Source organism: Ananas comosus, linkage group 17 (genome assembly GCF_001540865.1).
Source record: "Ananas comosus cultivar F153 linkage group 17, ASM154086v1, whole genome shotgun sequence".
Classification (NCBI taxonomy): domain Eukaryota; kingdom Viridiplantae; phylum Streptophyta; class Magnoliopsida; order Poales; family Bromeliaceae; genus Ananas; species Ananas comosus.
The window spans coordinates 3049197-3067449 of NC_033637.1; the positions used below are offsets into that span (position 1 = coordinate 3049197).

Here is an 18253-nt window from a genome sequence, read left to right on the forward strand (position 1 = left end):
AAACTTGACAAAATGATTAAAGTAAAATGTCTCATTAAAATATAATTAAGGTACTGTCAAGTAGATAATAACTGTAACAAACTAAAGGATTTTATGTCCAATATCTTAAGATCAGAAACTATTATCAGAAAAATATTAAAAAAATGTATAAAAATAAAAATATGTTGTCTATTTTTACGGACTTAATTAGTACATTTTACATAATTAATCTGACCGTAAATTTTACTTTACATTTTGCTCACAAGAGTCACCAAGTGATTTAAATCAAATAAATTGAAAAATTAAATATTCAAATTAAAATTTTAAAAGATTAGATGTCGGAATCAAGATCATCTAAGTCCAAGTTTTGTACACCTTTACCATCTGAAAATTAACTCTCTTATAAAAAAAAAATTCAATAACAATTAAAAAAAGAGCCAACCCCTTTTACTGTGATTTCCAAGCAAAAGGGACGCAACACCTATTAAGCACCTGTTCAACACGTTAAACTTAAATAAATACATATACTCCCCTCCTCTTCGCTCCCACCTAATTTTTCCCCCATCTCTCTCTCCCCCCTCTTTTTCGTGGATCTAAATCGCGAGCGAGCGAGAGAGAGAGAGAGAGAGAGAGAGAGAGAGCGAGAACCCTAACACTTCCTCCCTTACTCCATACCGATTACCTCAGATCCGCGAAGGTGATAGCTCGGATCGGATCGGGGAAGCGGAGACCCTGCAACAGTCGCGCTGGATCTGGTTTTGCTCGATTCAGATCTGGTTTCTCCATGCTCGGATCTAATCACAAGAGTTGAATCTCGTTAATTTTGTGGTAATAGTTCAAATTCCTGGACCTGTAGTTTTCGTAAGATTTGTTGTAACGGATGCAGTTGATTACTACGATTGATCTCTTATTGGAAAATATTTTACTTTCCTCCATGTAATTTTTTGTATGAATCGGAACCAGTAAATAACTGTTATAATCTATTCTGATTTGTTCAACGCGATTCTTTTTCCCCCCTTGAAATAAATCTCTGTTTGACTATTGCCCTCGAGTTTGATATGCGAGGAACTATAGAAATTTATCATTGTTATTTTGTTATTGAAGTTAATTAGATGTGATGTTAAGATCAATTTTGATGCGATTTGTGAGGGCGCTTAAGATATGATTAAATGTGAGAATTGATGAAGAATTTATCTTCTGCTAAAGGCTCTTTTGAACTCCACAAAACTGAAAAGTGATTAATCTAAAATTTGTTTGGCTAACAGGGAACGCATTGTTTTTACGATGTATTTCTGGTATTTTGTTTTAATTACTGTATAATCTCATGTTTTAGGTTTGCTGAGGGCTCCTTCGTGCGTCACTGCCGTGTTGTGGACTTGATTTTTGAGCACCGTAGTGGAAATATTTTATGAGGTGAATCTATTCTGTCAAAATGCAAAGAAACGGTATGATGGAATGCAGTGTCTGCCATTCCAAATTACTGGTCCCAAGCCCTAGAACTGTGTCGAGGGCGTATGATAGGCATAGGAGTAAGATATCATCAAAGTATCGGGCTCTCAATTTCCTCTTGGTTGTAGGAGATTGCATCTTGGTCGGCCTTCAGGTGATTTACATTGAAATCTTAGTATACTCAGATATTTATCTTCCTTTTAGCAAAATTTTATGGGACATTTTCGTCCTTTTACTTGATTTGTTGCTCATATAGTGGCCTATCTATCCATTCTATAACCATTAAATTATAACTACTCGTTTTTTGTTTATAGTTTGATTGTTTAAGTAAAAATAGTTTGCTTTAAAATGAAACCTTGGTTATTAAATAAAAGTAGATTATTTATATCCAATTCTTGTGTGAATGGTACATATTCTATCCTCCTTTCATGTCTTCATGTGTTAGTTTTCTGAGATGCTTTTATTCTTGAGTCAAACTTATATGCTTGATTTGGCCAAACAATAATGTCTAGGTCTATTTCCATAAGATGCCAACAAACTCTTCAGAATAAAATGTCCTATACACTAGTAGACAATGATTAAGGACCTAATTTCTCCTAACATTTCACCTAAGTCCTAACAACAATCAACTAGAATTAAAATAACGTTCGCATTCACATAGGTGAGATAACAGCACTAGATCTTCATCCGTTTGCTTTTCCCTCCCCCCCCACCCCTAACAATTTCTAGTCTTATTCTAAAGTACCCATGACATGTGAAGCACTAATGAGCTTGGTTACTTGCTGCAGCCAATTTTGGTATACATGTCTAAAGTGGATGGGAAGTTTCAATTTAGTCCTATTGGTGTGAACTTTCTGACGGAGCTTACAAAAGTTCTTTTTGCCGTTATCATGCTAATATTCCAGGTTTGTGCTATCATCCCTTACAGTATTTTTTATAACTTGATTGGTTTTGTGTGTTCATTCTCCATTATCTTTTTGTTCATTTGAAAAGGGTACTTTCTTCTTAACTAATGTATCAACTGATCTTTATGTTTAAACTGAGTTTTACTACCTCAAGTAGATAATGTCAGTACCTCTAGTAAGAATATCAAATTAAGAGACTTTTTGTCATTCATGCTATTTTAATTACTACTTTTATTCACTTCTATGATTGATATTCCCTTTCTCAAATAAACACTGAAATGATGAAGCTTTGTTCTTATCATCCTGTATCTATAGGTTTTATCATTGCAGAAATATTAGTGATGTCTTTAGCTTTTGAAAAGCTCAAGTTGCTGGTTGCCATTTGTGGGAGTAAGAGTGTGGCATAAGCAAGCAAACTAAGTAGTAGCGGGTAGAGTAAAAATGAAAAGAAAGAAAGGTCGTTTGGAAACCACTAAGTAGTTTCTAGTCACTCTTAAGTAATTTTTTATTTTCTTTTTTCAGAAACTATGAAGAAATATCTGGTAATAAATACATGTTGTTAAATGGGTCTGCTGTGATTTCTTCCTTAAGATAGTTTATGTAGGAACTTCATTCTATATTAACCCTTCAAAAGTCTCCCCTTTCTTACTGCAATTATGATTCTTCCGTTGTTTTCCTCTGTATCTTCATTTTATCTCTTATACTTGCCATTTATATTTTTAACTGCTTCTGAACCCTCCCTCATACTTGGGGAGGAATAAAAAAACTCACTTTTCAGTTTGTTGAATGTTGCACATTATAGTGTTTTGATGTTGTACATTCGGTTGGTACTTCTCTCAGACCATTACTGAGCATTGACATAGCCTTCTGTTATCCCCTTTGTTTTTACTTAATAGTGGTGGGATTGCTTTTCATGCTAGCTTCTTTTGTTGTTGCACAGGCTAGACGTCAGAAGGTTGGAGAGAAACCTCTTCTTTCAGTTTCTACATTTGTCCAGGTAGATGTTTTACAGATTTCTATAATTGCCATACTGGCAGTATGGTTACTATACATATCTATCTTCATCATAGATTATATTTCAAGGATAAATGACTCGACCTCATATTTCTTTTTTTCTTTTGTTTATACACATTTATCTCATTCTCTTTTGTGGATTCTATTCTCTAGGATAAAAGAGTCCTATAATTGGTTAGATATAAAAGTATTTTTTAAGTATCTCTTTTGCCTTCGGATAGTTTTTGTTTGTGATTGATACCATTAAAACATATTCCTAGAAAAAAAAATCCAATATATGTTGGCATGAGAAATTCTCTCTTGATTATAAGTAAACATATTACAGCTTCATGTTTGAACTAGTATGCTTCAAATTTTATTCCTTCATACACGGTTCTTTTCTGACCAACCTAGTCAAGTAAGAGAATTTGTTGCTCCCAACCTCTGATTTTTCAGTTTCATGCTTTTTTAAGTTTGTCATTGCCCTTAGTCGACCGAATCTCTTAGTCGACCGAATTCTCGTCCAAGCGTGCCCGCTTTTTCCATGCAATAACTAAAAGTATCTTTATTAATGCCCTTCAAAACTTATTCCCTAACCAAATAACTGCAAATTTATAAGGTTCTTAAATTGAGAAAGAACAAGAGTATTTCTAATAGATGTAATTTGTCTACTTATAAATGCTCCAAACATGTGACCTATCTATTTATATGAGTAGCACGTGTTGAGTCAGATTATGCTGTTCAATATTTACAAACCATTATACAGTTTGAATATTTATAACGGACAGATATAATATTTGGTGACCATCCTAAATGCATCTAGTTTTTTATATGTGCTCTGTATGGTGTGATAATTATGCCATCTATTGTCAAATTATTTGATGCTTTTCATTTGCAGGCAGCTCGTAATAATGCCCTTCTCGCTGTTCCTGCTCTTCTATATGCCATCAACAACTACCTAAAGTTTATTATGCAGGTAAATGTTTGTTAAATCTCAGATCCTCTTGATTTAATCAGTGAAGTACTCTTTATGGAACTCTATGTAATATCTTCCTTTTATCTGTCTATGCAGTTATACTTCAATCCGGCAACTGTAAAAATGTTGAGCAACCTGAAGGTATTATCATTTTCTGATATCTCATTGGTTTAGTCACAATTAATGGGTTCAAATCTAATATTTGTTATATTACGTTAACTGAACTTGGGATGCTTTCAGATCGTTGTATAATAACTATCGCAAATATTTTTTATTTTTTCACATTCATAGTAGAAAAGTTAGGAAGGGCGGCACTGCACTGACAGCATGTGAGGAAGTGCTGTTGCGCCTGCTTTTTGTCTTCCAAACAGCATCACACCTCATGCTGTATAATTTGTAAAATCAGATAACTGACTAAGTGCTTCATGTTGTGCAAACATCTGTAGGTTTTGGTAATAGCGGTCCTCTTGAAGGTTGTAATGAGAAGGCGGTTTTCTGTAATTCAGGCAAGTGTGAATTTTATAGTGTCATTCAACAATCTTTATTTATTCTTGAGTAAGGATGAGTTGTTTTGGCTTTCTGTTTAACCAAAACTTGCTGTCACATGAATTCTAACGCTTTGTAATTCTCTTTATAATTGTTTACAACATTTGCATTCTTGTTGTTTTTGTATATGAGTAGTGGGAGGCTCTTGCTCTCTTGCTTATCGGTATTAGCGTCAATCAGCTCCGCTCCCTACCTGAGGGTTCTACAGCACTTGGTCTTCCAGTAACAACAATTGCATACATATATACATTAGTTTTTGTAAGTTTGCCTACTAACACTTCTCCTATATATTTTCTAAATATAAATATGGAGCGCTGGCTGGAAGGAGTAATCTGTATAATAGTTCGTTTGTTTAGATCTGATTGAAAATTTTCGACTTTCCTATGAGCACTGTATATTTTTCTTAACATGTCATGGGTTTACCTTCGTGCTTCGAAATTGCAGGTAACAGTGCCATCACTAGCCTCTGTTTACAATGAGTATGCTTTAAAAAGCCAGTTCGATACGAGCATCTATCTTCAGGTGACTGCTTAGAATAAATCCGTTGCTCACTATCTAAAGTTCTTCTTCTGCTTGCACGTTGTCTATTCTTTTATTTAGAATGATTCATCTTGTTACTTCTCCTCCCTTCAGTTTCTGCAAAATTTAGTTGATGACAAAGTTGTTTTACTTTACATGCCTAAAATTTTTTGTATTTTAATAAAATCTTATTTTCCTATCACATCCTGCAGAATTTATTTCTATATGGTTATGGTGCCTTGTTCAACTTCCTTGGCATCGTAGGTACTGCTATCTTCAAAGGTATGTCATCTTGTGTCAGCACTTCAGTGTCTGTTGCAGAGTTTTTCACAGCTTGAAGCATTTGCATGTAAAATAGCTATAGCCATGTTAACGTAATTGTACTGGTTAAATTCATCCTATACAATTTCTTAGGAAAATCAATGATGTATGCTTATGTGCTTAGAATATCTAGAAAGGCTAAATTAGAAAAACTTCCCCTTCATTTTACCTATTGTGGGTAGTTGGAAAGAGCGGAAAGTGCAGGGGAGGTTTTTGAAATTTCGCCCGTTAGAAACTGCTTTTACCTTATTATCCTATCCCGAGTTGCAGTCTTACAGTAGCATTTATTGTTTTCTTTACCCAAAAGATGTAAGACTTGGATGTGCAACTTACCTCTGATAATAATCTTTTCACGTTGATATTCATAATACATTTAAAATTCAACTTGATTGATTGGATATGTAGATTATAATGAATTCTATAATGGAAACTAAATGTACCTTGTTGTCTTACCAAAGCACTTTAGTCACCTTTTTTTCTTTTTTCTTGAGAAAAGCTCTTAGTTACGTTACTGTAACAACTTTCTCATTATCTGTTCATTGTAGTGGTTGCCTTATTATAATAGTGGTTGCCTTATTATAATAAATGTCTGGTCGATTTTTCTTGCATATTTGCAGGACCCGATAGCTTTGACATTCTTCAGGGGCATTCTAGGGCTACACTGTTTCTCATATGTAATAATGCAGCACAGGGCATTCTTTCTTCATTCTTTTTCAAATATGCAGGTAAAGAAAGGTTTACATTGTCAGTCATTGATCTGTTCATCTTGTCTGCTGAGAAGAACCTTCAGTTGTATTCAATATTACCTAATGATTGGTCTAAATTACATTCACAGATACAATTTTAAAGAAATACTCGTCAACTGTTGCCACGATTTTTACTGGCATAGCATCGGCAGCGTTGTTTGGGCATACTTTGACCATGAATTTTATCCTGGGAATCTCGATAGTGTTTATATCGATGCACCAGGTAATACCCGTTTTCTTTTCTTTTTTCTTCTCATTATACGTTTTTAAGTTTATTCTTCGCTAGTTTTGTTTCACTGATCTGTAAACATCCACAGTTCTTTTCTCCACTTGCCAAAGTAAAAGATGACAAACCACTTGGAACTCTAGAAATGCTTGATGCTCAAAATCATCGGTGAGTGTGCTGTTTAACCGAATCACCATATATTTTTTTTTCTTGGTGTTTCTGTGGGCTTGTCTCGTTCATCTGATATCATGTTCTCAAATGCGCTTTGACATGTTCGCCCATTTTTCAGGTCAAAGGAATCATCTTTTATAAATATGACTGCTGGCGCAGCTGAGGATGTAATTGACGCACGCTATTAATTTTACCTATAATATGCGCTGTTCTCCTTTTAAATGATTAGGCCCTCAAACTTCTCTTTATTGTCAATTGCAGGCTAGCCACCGAGTTGGAAGTGATGAGAGACAACCTCTTTTGCCTACATGATGTTATTTTCTTTTCAAGGCATGACCCTAATCCTTGCTGTTTTCTTCTTGTTTCTCTTAGGAAATTCTGATTCTTGAGATACCTTCCAGTCAAGATGTAGCAAACTTCATCATTTGGCACATTTAGCACATTTATTGGAGTCCATTAACTAGAATGTTCCACTTAAGGACCAACTAGAGAGACAGATCAAAATACGGAACAAGGGGTGGATGCCCCTAATTTGTCAATGTTAAAGGGGCCTTGGGGATGCTTCAACTTTGTTAAGCCTAAAATTTTACTCGGCAGAAGCTATGCGCTTTGTAAAGAAATGTAAATCTAGAGCAATTGGGTGAACCGCGATGTTAAAGTCAGCTTCCGGGCTCCGAGAGCAGAAGCTCCATTTTGGAAGCTGCAGCCATGTTGAGAGAAGAACTGCCAGAACAGGCCCTTATTACTTTTATTGTTTTTCATCCCCTTGCTATGTATTTAGTTCTCCATCCTATTTTTTCTCCGTTTAAGTGAAATTTAACTGCCTCATTTAACGATATAGCATGTACTTAATTTGCAATCTCCTCTTCTGCGCAGGTACATTTTAGAGGGAATTTTTTTTCATTGATGATACACCGTCGAAGAGACACTCTAAAGTAGATTAAATAAACTACTCTCTAGAGGCAAAGCAGCCATGTTTGTATACGCAAAGGATAAAGTAGAGAAAAGTGAAGCATTTGAATGAGAGCAGGGCATTCAAATTCGAACATCGCTCGGTAGGCTTCTCTTGTTATGTCTCAAAATCCATAGTAATTAAGTGATACTAGAAACTGCGCACCACCCTCAACCCTTCCATCCCCATTTCTTCTTATGGTATTCTTTTCCTTTTTCTAAATTTCTCAACCATTGGAATTCTTTGATTTAGTTTCATTTTTGTTATGTAAACATCTGGACGCGCTTTACACATATATTCTTTTGTGTGTCGAAATAAACTAGATAAATTCTTTTTGTCTCCAGAAATTTGTTGGGCTTCCTATTTCAGTGGAAGCTGTTTGTATAACAGGCTATGATGCCAAGAGAAACAGGCAAAATGCAATCAATAAAAGAAGCCGAAGCTCAGGAAGAACTTTAATACTTACCATCTTTCGTAATCTTTCTTTTGAGTTGGCTTATAAAAATGCATTATCAATTTCTTTTATTGGGATTTAGTGCTGTGGTCTTGTTTCTAGTGATATTTTTGAATAGATTTTTTTTTTTGATTTTAATTATCTACTTGGTACCTGTTTCATGCCTAGATTCTAATCCATTTAAATGGATAAATCTTTTAGGGCACAACAATAAAGTTGAATCTTTATTATAGGTCATTTAGAAATGGATAAATCTTTTTTTTTTTTTTTTAAATCATCTTTTTCCCCTTTGGTACCTCTTATTCTAATTTTGTAGATAGTTAACTGAAATATTATGTCAAAAAAAAAATTCAATGGTTCTATTACCCGCTAATTATCAGTTGTTTTAATGCTAATTTTTTTTCTACGAAATGATTAAATCCATTAAATTTAATGCAATTACTAATAAGTTCAATAAAATCTTTCATTAGTTTAATAAAACCACTCAAATTAAAAAGATGGTGCCAATAAAAAATAAAAATGAAGTCGAGGGTAACATTCCCAAAAAAATTAATGTATTTTTTTGCTTCATCCACCATTTTCGTGTCACGTCAATCAGAGGATTATTTAGGATGTTGGGAGTTTAAATTTTAGCTTTCATTTTTTGAAATGTTAGAGTTGGAACCATTGATTTCTTGGGTAGTGGTGTCTCATTCTCATGGGAGGATCTTCGAATAAAAGAGCTACAGACACCTTCAAATAAATAAATAAATAAAATAAAGGACGTTAGCGGTGAAGCGAGTTTAAATTTGGTCCACAAAAAATCCTACACTTTGAGAGGACAAAATCAAGTTTTTTTTTCCTAAAAAAAAGATAAATTAATACAGCTCTAAAGCGAGTGATCTTTTGTACGTTAATTTCTAGATCCGAATCCGATTCTCTCTCTTAATTAATAGCCTCCACGTCGGGCTGAATATCGGCTGCAAAGCACCACCATTATGATAATAAACTTTGTTTAAAATCTTCTAACAAATCAGCTTATAATACTAAAATAACTCCCTCTTTTATTAGAATCATTTTAACGACCTAGACTCAAAATTTAATTTTACATAATTTTACATCCTTGAATAGTCTGTTGGACAAAGTGTTTTATTCGCTAACCACTACTTTTATCAGAGCAGTTGGCTGATATTCTTATCTCGAATTAGGGACCGAGAGACCATAGCTTGAATTCCGCTTCCAATGGAAACAGGCACATTGTGTGGTAACTGTCTATATATCTAGCTTGTTAAGTTTTCAATTTCAAAATTAGCAACCAAACATTTGGTAAACAAAATATTCACAACCTTTGTTAGGAAGAGAAGTTGAAAGAAGCTTCAAGCTTAAAGTCTACTCTTTTATTGCAAGGAGAAGCTCCTGTGATGATCTTATCTAAAGAAAAATATCAGTGTTTTTTTTTTTCTTTTGGCCCACTGCTCAACTTTTGCATATGCTAAAGTTTAACTAAACTATCCTATAAATATCTAGGTCATGTTCGGATGCTTGAATATTTTATTCGGCATATCTTTTCAATTTACTCAATAAGTTTGTATATTTAGGAAATAAAAAAGTGTGATCTAATATCTAGAAAGAAAAGCCATATTCAACTTTTAAATTATTTTTTCAAAATAAGATGATCTTAAAGATGTTATTCTATTAAAATACAAATATTCAAGAAAGGAGAAATTTAACTCCTTACTTCTAAGCACACACAAGAATTTTCGTTCCGAATAAATTATTCTTGAATAATAACTTAGTCCGGCGTCCAAACCAGGATTTTGAAGGTAGATGTGGACGCCCGCAAAACAATTATTCTAAACTAGACCCCTAATCCCGTAGGGACATAGTGTGCACATTTCTAGTGCCACCCTCCTCCCCAGAAAAAAGACTTGTACGGACGATTCCAACGAGTTGTTTTATAGAAGGAATTAGTCCTTACATTGCATCTGCATGCCTGTGACTATGATTGAGATTTTTCACTTTTATATTCATAAAGAAAACAGTATATGGATGAAGAATCCTAGAATAGTCGTTGGAGAATATTTGGCTCGATCTCTTCTTCTGCTGCTGCTGCTTCTGCTTCTCCTAAAAGCTTAATTTTTTAAGGTTCAAAATAAGCCACAAACTTTTCTCTTTGACTACAAGAGTAGTACTATACCACTCACTATACAGTGCAGCTCCAGTTTAGAAGCCACTTCCAGATAATGGCGGCTCCTCAAAGTTTCAAGATTGGTATGCCGAAGCTGCTTTTATTCTTCAGAGAATTGGAGGCTGAAAAAGGAACAGAGAAAGTAAGGGAACAAAGAGAGAAAATAAAAGAAAGAAAAAAGAAATGAGAAATCCAAGAAAACTAATTGCCCATCGTAAAAGGTTGTTTCCTCTCCGTTTCTCTTCTACTTCCTCATCAAGTTTCAATTCAAACGAGAAGATGAACTTTATTTCCTATCGTTTTCTTCTTTTCTATTCTTTTCTCTCCGCCCATACAGAGCGTCAAAAGTAAATCATACCGCCGGTACTGGTCCCTCAACTTTAGCTATCATACTGAGTTCAGTAGGTACTCGACATTCTAAACTTCTGAAAGTGTCTCACTTTATTTCTCAGGAGGAAAAACAAAGTTAGAGCTATGCACGGCAAATCCAGTAATAGCCTATCTGTCTCATATTTTAAATTCAACGCGGGCTAGGAATCTAAAGGTACAACGGTATCAAGGCCCGACTAATGGCTGGTACATAAATGTACAGATACATTAGATGCAAGTAATAACTTTTTCTTAAAAATATATATATAAAAAGAAGGATATATAGTTAAGTAAATTGAAGCACTTTCGAAAATTTAGGATGTTGAATGTCTAAAATAATTTAGGATGTTGGATGTCTAAAATAAAAACACAAGATCTAAAAATGAAATTTGGCTAGTAGGTACGGAAATTGCAATTTATACCTTGCTTTTATTCTCATAAAAGTCAATTTACAGGTGGTAGCATAACAATATGACAAGAGTTCCTAAAAGAAGAGAACTTTTTCAAGTTACAGAGAGAAAGACACTTTTGGAGATACATTCAACTATTGTAGTCTTTTCATTTTTATTTCCAATAATTGGTGCTAAAGTATTTGGACACATGCTAAATGTCATTTAATGTGCTTCAAAGTGTTTAAAATCTCAAGCAAACAAATTCGTATATTCATAAATTTTCTTATACAAAATGAACGCTGTACTTTAACGATCTTCTGAAAATAGAAGACAAAAGTTCTAATTAGAAACTAAGAACCAACTGTAGTGGATTTTTAACTGCTTATTAGTATTGTTCTAAGCTATTAAATTAGCAAACTTCTTGGATTAATTGGTAAAATTTTCATCTTTATGCTCAAATATCTAATTTCAAGAAGTAATAAATATGAGTACATAAAGAAGTAGAGCCTTTTTATTAATTTTTATAAAGAAAGTAATTATATGGTAATTGCGATGGATATGCCAATCAATTCATCTTTTTTTATGAGCACCTATAGGTTTGATAGATTTATTTCTCTTATTAAAACATGTGTAGCATAAATTTTCACAATAGATGCAAAGTAGAATAGTAATCAAACAAGCAATCCATGTTACAATTGGTTGCTTTATGTATACATTTTTTTAATTTATGTTGGATTTACTCCATGCGTGGGCATTTTTATCTTTAGAGATTTCTTTTGACTCCGATTTTCACCATCTCTACCCAGTAAGAGATGCCCATGTGATGGACCCCTTTATTCTTAATCACTATGTTTATTAAGATAAAATCTACAAAAGTAGTTTCTAGATTCCACATCTCTACTTGCACCTAAATTTCTTCTTTTCCAAATTAAAAAGATAATACATTTAACTTTAATTTATAATAAAGGATCTTTTCATTCCTAATGACAAATTGCTCACATTCAGTAACATGCTATGCATCACCAAACTTTTCATTGTAGAGTTTGGTAGAACATACCAATATTAGCCTACCATATAATGAACCTTCTTTTTGTTATTTCCCCAACTTTAGCTTGTGTGAAAAGCCTCTCTCTTTTTGACATAAAAAAGAAGCTTAGTTAGTTTCTTCACGCCATTGATTTGTTCTTTAGCTAAACAAGTGGATCTCTCCTAACAAATCATATTCCTCATCATAGTTATCTCATTATTGTCATAGTGAAAATAATAAAATGCCTTGTCATTACAATGAAAAGCAATGAAAAACTAGAGCTAATTTATCATTGATAAAGTTTGATGTTTTTTCTGTGACAATTACTTTTATGTTTGGTTGATATGATTGGCTCATTCTAGAAGTTTGTTTTTCTCAGAGAGCTCCGATTGGAGCACGTTGAGCATTAGGCTATCATCTAATAATTACAGCATATAGAAGTTTTAAAGCATCCCTTGAACAACGGCTTTGCTAGTTTTTTACCCAGATTTATTAGGATTACTATGCTGATAGGTTGATATAATATTAGAACTAGTGATTGTCATTAGAGAATATATTGGTTGGTAACTTTTCTAGGAATGATTCTAGAAGGACCTATGTTGCTAATTTAGGCTTTTGGCATGCAAATCTTATGCACCCAGAGTGTTGATGTAACAATATATTAGGGTATGAGAATCCATGACTCTGGCAATTAAAGTTGTAAGAAAGAAGAAAAAGCTACCAGAAGAATATGAAGATCAAATACCTACTAAGTGCCCGCATTCACTGAATGCACATTGCTCAATTCCATTGGCTTGTTCCGTGTTAAGGAACTTTCGCCGTCGCCTCTATGCACACCTCTCTTTACGTCTCATTCGAAGAGGCTTAGGTGTCTACAACAATCATTGGCTCAGCAGTGTTACTATATCCTGAGCATCAAGCAACAAGAAGAAATTATCCTCCCTCGTCAGACTAGACGGATAAGAAATTTCTGTACATATTCCTTGCAACTTTTGAACTATTGTCATAGCTAAACTGCTTAATTTTCACATAGCAAGTCATAAAAAATATACAGGGTTTGAAGTAATCATTTAATTAGCAGCATCATATATAAGGCGAGAAACAGCAAAGAAGTTTTGGAGAAGTATCGATTTAAAGCACTCAATAATACAGAGAATGAACTTTTGGAGGACTAGAAGCATTCGAAGTCCTAACAAGGCAAAGTGTACGGCAAATACAAAATCATTAGTTTTGTCTATAATAGGAAACCATTGAATTTAATCAGACGCTTCAGGTGTACGTTCTATCATTGCATGTATAGTACATGAATAATTCTCATGGATAGCATCATATTAGAACTTAATATATATCTTACTCTCGACTATTTTGTTCTTTGTTTCAAAGAACATATCCAATAAGAACTTCATTCAGAGGATAAAAAAAAGCAATTCCACATGATTATTTAGTACAAGTGTATGCTTCAAGTATTGTGGTAGAATAGTAAAGAGATATTATTATTTACGTTTTTTATTTCCTACTGTTATTAAGCTCTTTTGCTAACTAAAGCAGTATACTTCATCTTGAGTTGGATCATGTTATTGACATCTGAAGAAGGCTTTGGTTAAAGTAAAAGTTTTAAGGCAAGGCATAAGTATTGTTTGAATATTTGAACTTATATCCACTCTTTCAGCTACTAACAGTAGCGGTATTCACATACAATACCAAAAGCAAGGTGCGTCAGAATGTATTTTCACCTATGAAAGCAAGAGATTAACGACAAAAAGAATCTAATGCAGTGTTGCATTATACTATGTTATACTTAAAGTTAGTAACTCCCTTTGCCTGCTCTTACATCTAAACACGAATTCCAGCATGTGGAATTCTAGAAGACGGTGAACGATGAGCTCACCAGTATTGACCACATCATTTGCTTCTAAAGCATCCCCTCCATCATGCACCTTAAGTGACATAAATTGTTGTATCTTTGAACTAAAGTTTACATAAACACTTATTTGCATGTATCTTGACCATCACGATAACTTGATTTATCTTTCCTTCAACTATGCTTGTGCGAAAAGCCACTTTTATGTTCACATTAAGCTAGCACGCAGATTCTTTCTTTCATCAACACCATTATGTCGAATCTCTTCTCCTTGTGACCCGTAGCTTCACTTGATACAAAGTGCGGTATCCTATACTGCGACCACTCAATTGGAAAGCACAGAGAGAACGTCATGATAGAATCAAAGCGACCAAAATAATATCACATACTAGAACTTGATAGACTCTAAAGAATCTACCGCCCAAAAAGGGTGATTTACTTGCCCCATTAGCAAAAAACTCCACCTGCTTGAGAGCATGGCCATTTGCAGTTTGTCTGTTACGACTGTTAGGCATTCCCATAGAAGGCAGGTCAAAAGGAAATCCACTTTTTAAACCGCAATATGCATCATTCGTTCAATGGTTCCAGATATAGAGAATAAGTGGCTGTGCTACATAAGATTTTATTCACCATGGTGGATTGGCTATCTCCCACTAACCCTTCAGAGACCCAACAGTTGCAGAGCTTGATACATTTTGAATGAAAGCAACACAAATTATTCTATATACAAGAAAGTAGATTCCATGGACTCTGGAGAATTAGAGCATAATTTTTTGGACCGGATGCCTAAATCATTTAGCTTGTGTGTATATATATAGGGTACCTCCCTCTTATCATTTCATCAAGCACAAAGTAAGAGACATTTTGAGTTTCTCACTGACCTCTAGTGCTCTTGCTTATTGGATCATTTATATCAGTACCCTTCAGTTAATCATGTCGAGGGATCCGCTTGTTGTTGGACACGTGGTTGGCGATGTTTTGGACCCTTTTGTGAAGATTGCATCACTGAGGGTGTTCTATAGCAATCGGGAGCTGACAAATGGGTCCGAGCTCAAGCCGTCGCAGGTAGCGAATGAGCCACGGATTGAAATTGGAGGGCGTGATATCAGGACCTTTTACACACTTGTAAGTCCTAAACACCCTCTTATGTATAACTCGGTTCACTAATTTATAGCTCATCATAAGAATGAAACCAGATTGAGTCTAACTAATCTTTTATCAAATTCCAAGTCAAATTTAGTATAATCCAAGGCTCACTACCAGAGCTGACCAAGTCAAGTCTATTTATTTAAAGTAGCTCTCCCACTCAGAAACAACAGCAACAAGCGCAGAATCTTGACTGCCAAGTTGAAGTCTTTGCATAAGCTTTTCGGTTTTCTTTCGGCTGATAAGACCCTTTGACTTTCCATTTTCTAATTCTAGAATCATACATTTAATTAAAAAGATTTGATCTTTGTCTCTTATAGAGAGAGCCCGCTACCATCAGGTACCGATGGCGATGAGTTGATAAAAGAGGAATTTATTCCATAGTTCTGTGGGGCCCTAATAATACTACTAATCAGTCCAAATGATGGAGAAAAGGGGTAGTAGTAGTTTGATCTAACAATCAAACAGGAAAAAAATTACAACAATAGCATTATTTACCAGAGAATTACAGACATCTTATGCGGTTACTGTTTCATCTAACACATTAAAATGTAGCCCACGGCATTTACTTTCACAAAATAAGTTCAGCTCTATCATCATCTGATGGGTGCTTAATGCTTATAACCATCTCTCTCTAGGTGATGGTGGACCCTGACTCACCAAGCCCTAGCAATCCAACCAAAAGGGAGTATCTTCATTGGTAAGCTCCAACATTCATCATGCCACATGGTGCTAATTTATATAACTTAATTTTCTACTTACTGGAAAAGTGAAATTTATATTAACGCCAACTAATCGATTCTCTGTGTGATATAGGTTGGTGACAGACATACCAGAAACAACTAACGCCACTTTTGGTGAGTCATGATAACACTATTTCTAAATCTATACATTAGCTGCTTAGTGTATCAAATAATTTTGGATTAGGTTTAACAAAAAAAAAAAACAACAACAACGATCACAAATTTGAATTAGTGAAGGCTCTTTTCCGGTACCAGATTACATATTGATCATGTGCTTCAGGGAATGAAGTCGTCTGCTACGAAAGCCCCTGTCCAACTGCCGGGATTCACCGCTTTGTGTTGGTGTTGTTCCGCCAATCGGTGCGACAAACCGTGGATGCACCGGGGTGGAGATCAAACTTCAACATGAGGGACTTTGCAGCATTTTACAACCTCGGGCCGCCCGTGGCCGCTGTGTTCTTTAACTGCCAAAGGGAGAATGGCTGTGGTGGGAGAAGGTATATAAAATAACAATCGAGATAATTACTTACATACCTTTTACACTATGAGCAAGGAGCAATAACACAATGTAGTTAGTTTTATGCTATAGGTAAGGGATAGTTAGATTCTTTTTTCTTTTAAAGGATGGTCATTCATGTTTATCAGCACAATTTCCTTTAGAATATGAGATCAAGAGAAAGATTAATAATATGTTTAGATCTGCTGAGGAGAATCTTAGGCAAAGTACAAAGGAAATCATCAAGTTATTTGCCGACTTGTCTGCGGACCAAACCAATTAACTAACTATTCTATGCACCCTGAAATACCGGAATATCTTCAACTTTGTATACATGTTCTGGAGACCGCCTAGATTGCATTAACTTGCTAGTTTTTATGAAACCGACACAAATCAAATTCACTGCATAGCTATTCCTCAGGCTTCGCGTATGACATGCTACATTACAGCAACAGCACACCTGAACAAATAAAATAGCAATTCAAAGCACCACATTCAACTAGATCTCATTTCAATACCTTTAGTTCGCGGAATTCTCTGTTAGAGGTTCCTAATTGAGAAAGTTAGAGAGGGACTGAAGAGTCTTTGTTGCATGAGGACAGGTACCAGCCTGGAAGCGGATGGAACTAATGATCGGCTTCGGCGTTCCGAACAAATTAACGTTGTCAGCAGCAACTACATTCGGAGATTGAAGAATTAATATACGCGTCCTGTTAAAGAATATAGTAATCAGGACCTATGTACAAGAAACTATTGACATAACATTTCAATAAATGTTGAATGTTATAATCTGTATGTACAAGTTTCTATTTACAAAGTTTGTGTTGAGACTGTAGATTCCCTGTTATAAACAACAAAAAAACAGAAAGAGGAAGAAAGAAAGAGGGAATCAAATCTCAGTATTGTCAAAATCTTGCATCTAAGAAACGAAAATCGTCTCTAGTATGCAATTGTAATATGCAGGTTTGCTACATTACATCGGAGTCATTTGCTTTACTAATTACTACTGATAATAATACCTCATACCAAAGAACCCACTCAACAAATATGCTGGTATATCAGTATATATTTCACACGGGTAATTCATCAAACAGGTTACCTGCATATTCGAGCAAGCTCCCCAAAGATGATACAGGTCGTTTGAAACGTAGAGATCGCCAAAAAACGGGAAAAAAAAAAAAAAAACTACACGCTTTTAGGATTTCTCGATCGAGTGGAATGTGCGTTTTATAGCAAGGGGTTTGAGCGTCCTTTTGTCTTGGCCAGTACCAATACTTTTCGGTCCTCAAAACTTGTATATTTTTTAAAATTTCATTTTAGAAAAAATTGATTTGTGAGATTAAAATTGATGAATGGTATCTAACTCTGCTCAACTGTTGTACTCTTTTTCGGGATAAAAGTTTAGTGGAGAGCTCGCCAACAAAGCTTAGTTGAGAAGCCCTCGATCGTCTATCACGTATTAGTTTTGTCCTTATCCAATAATTCATTAGGTGTCTTTTAATACTAAAATAAAAAAAGAACAAAAAAGAAAAAAAAAAGTGAACTATAGAGGAAAGAAATATAATCCTTGAATAAACATAACATATGATGACGAATTAACTCCACTGATTTTTTATTTTTTTCTCTACCTTGGGAGCTCTATTGGACTCGGATTTGTACCTAGATTGTAGACCTTCGACTTGTTTTCAGCCTGACCCAAACAGGCTTGTTCTGCCCGGCTGAAGCTTACACAAAAAGATCTCGAAATTTTAACTAATATAAATACCTAATTTCTGCTTTTAGAAAGAACAAGTTATTCTAAAAGTCAAGAAAGCA

General features: G+C 34.7%; 2 protein-coding genes and 1 long non-coding RNA gene across 4 annotated transcripts; 2 read left to right on the forward strand and 1 right to left on the reverse strand.

Annotated features, from left to right (window-relative positions):
* Nucleotides 534-8249, forward strand: LOC109723272 (CMP-sialic acid transporter 5). The gene is made up of 16 exons (XM_020251594.1): nt 534-807; nt 1313-1582; nt 2217-2333; nt 3274-3330; nt 4225-4302; nt 4399-4443; nt 4749-4808; nt 4984-5106; nt 5293-5370; nt 5580-5649; nt 6306-6413; nt 6524-6657; nt 6752-6828; nt 6950-6998; nt 7093-7161; nt 7708-8249. Exons 2-15 carry the CDS (start codon nt 1412-1414, stop codon nt 7141-7143), a joined length of 1218 nt encoding a protein of 405 aa, XP_020107183.1. The 5' UTR covers nt 534-807; nt 1313-1411; the 3' UTR covers nt 7144-7161; nt 7708-8249.
* Nucleotides 10152-17927, reverse strand: LOC109722789. Of its 2 annotated transcripts, none has more exons than XR_002219542.1 (5): nt 17538-17927; nt 16957-17113; nt 16195-16406; nt 12938-13100; nt 10152-10526 (listed from the first exon to the last, which is right to left on the reverse strand). It is a non-coding gene; the product is annotated as an uncharacterized LOC109722789 (long non-coding RNA). The 2 variants fall into 2 exon arrangements; XR_002219541.1 differs by having other exon boundaries at nt 16957-17148; nt 17538-17926.
* Nucleotides 13107-17166, forward strand: LOC109722788 (protein FLOWERING LOCUS T-like). Its single transcript, XM_020250926.1, has 5 exons — nt 13107-15178; nt 15838-15899; nt 16016-16056; nt 16223-16439; nt 17041-17166. Exons 1-5 carry the CDS (start codon nt 14987-14989, stop codon nt 17066-17068), a joined length of 540 nt encoding a protein of 179 aa, XP_020106515.1. The 5' UTR covers nt 13107-14986; the 3' UTR covers nt 17069-17166.

Bases quoted from the DNA above. Each gene is read 5' to 3' on its own strand.
- LOC109723272 (XM_020251594.1), top strand. From the start codon at position 1,412: ATGCAAAGAAACGGTATGATGGAATGCAGTGTCTGCCATTCCAAATTA. The intron at 5,371-5,579 runs GTGACTGCTTAG...CACATCCTGCAG, and splicing joins ATACGAGCATCTATCTTCAG to AATTTATTTCTATATGGTTA. The intron at 6,829-6,949 runs GTGAGTGTGCTG...CCCATTTTTCAG, and splicing joins CTTGATGCTCAAAATCATCG to GTCAAAGGAATCATCTTTTA.
- LOC109722788 (XM_020250926.1), top strand. From the start codon at position 14,987: ATGTCGAGGGATCCGCTTGTTGTTGGACACGTGGTTGGCGATGTTTTG. The intron at 15,900-16,015 runs GTAAGCTCCAAC...TGTGTGATATAG, and splicing joins AAAAGGGAGTATCTTCATTG to GTTGGTGACAGACATACCAG. The intron at 16,440-17,040 runs GTATATAAAATA...GCATGAGGACAG, and splicing joins AATGGCTGTGGTGGGAGAAG to GTACCAGCCTGGAAGCGGAT.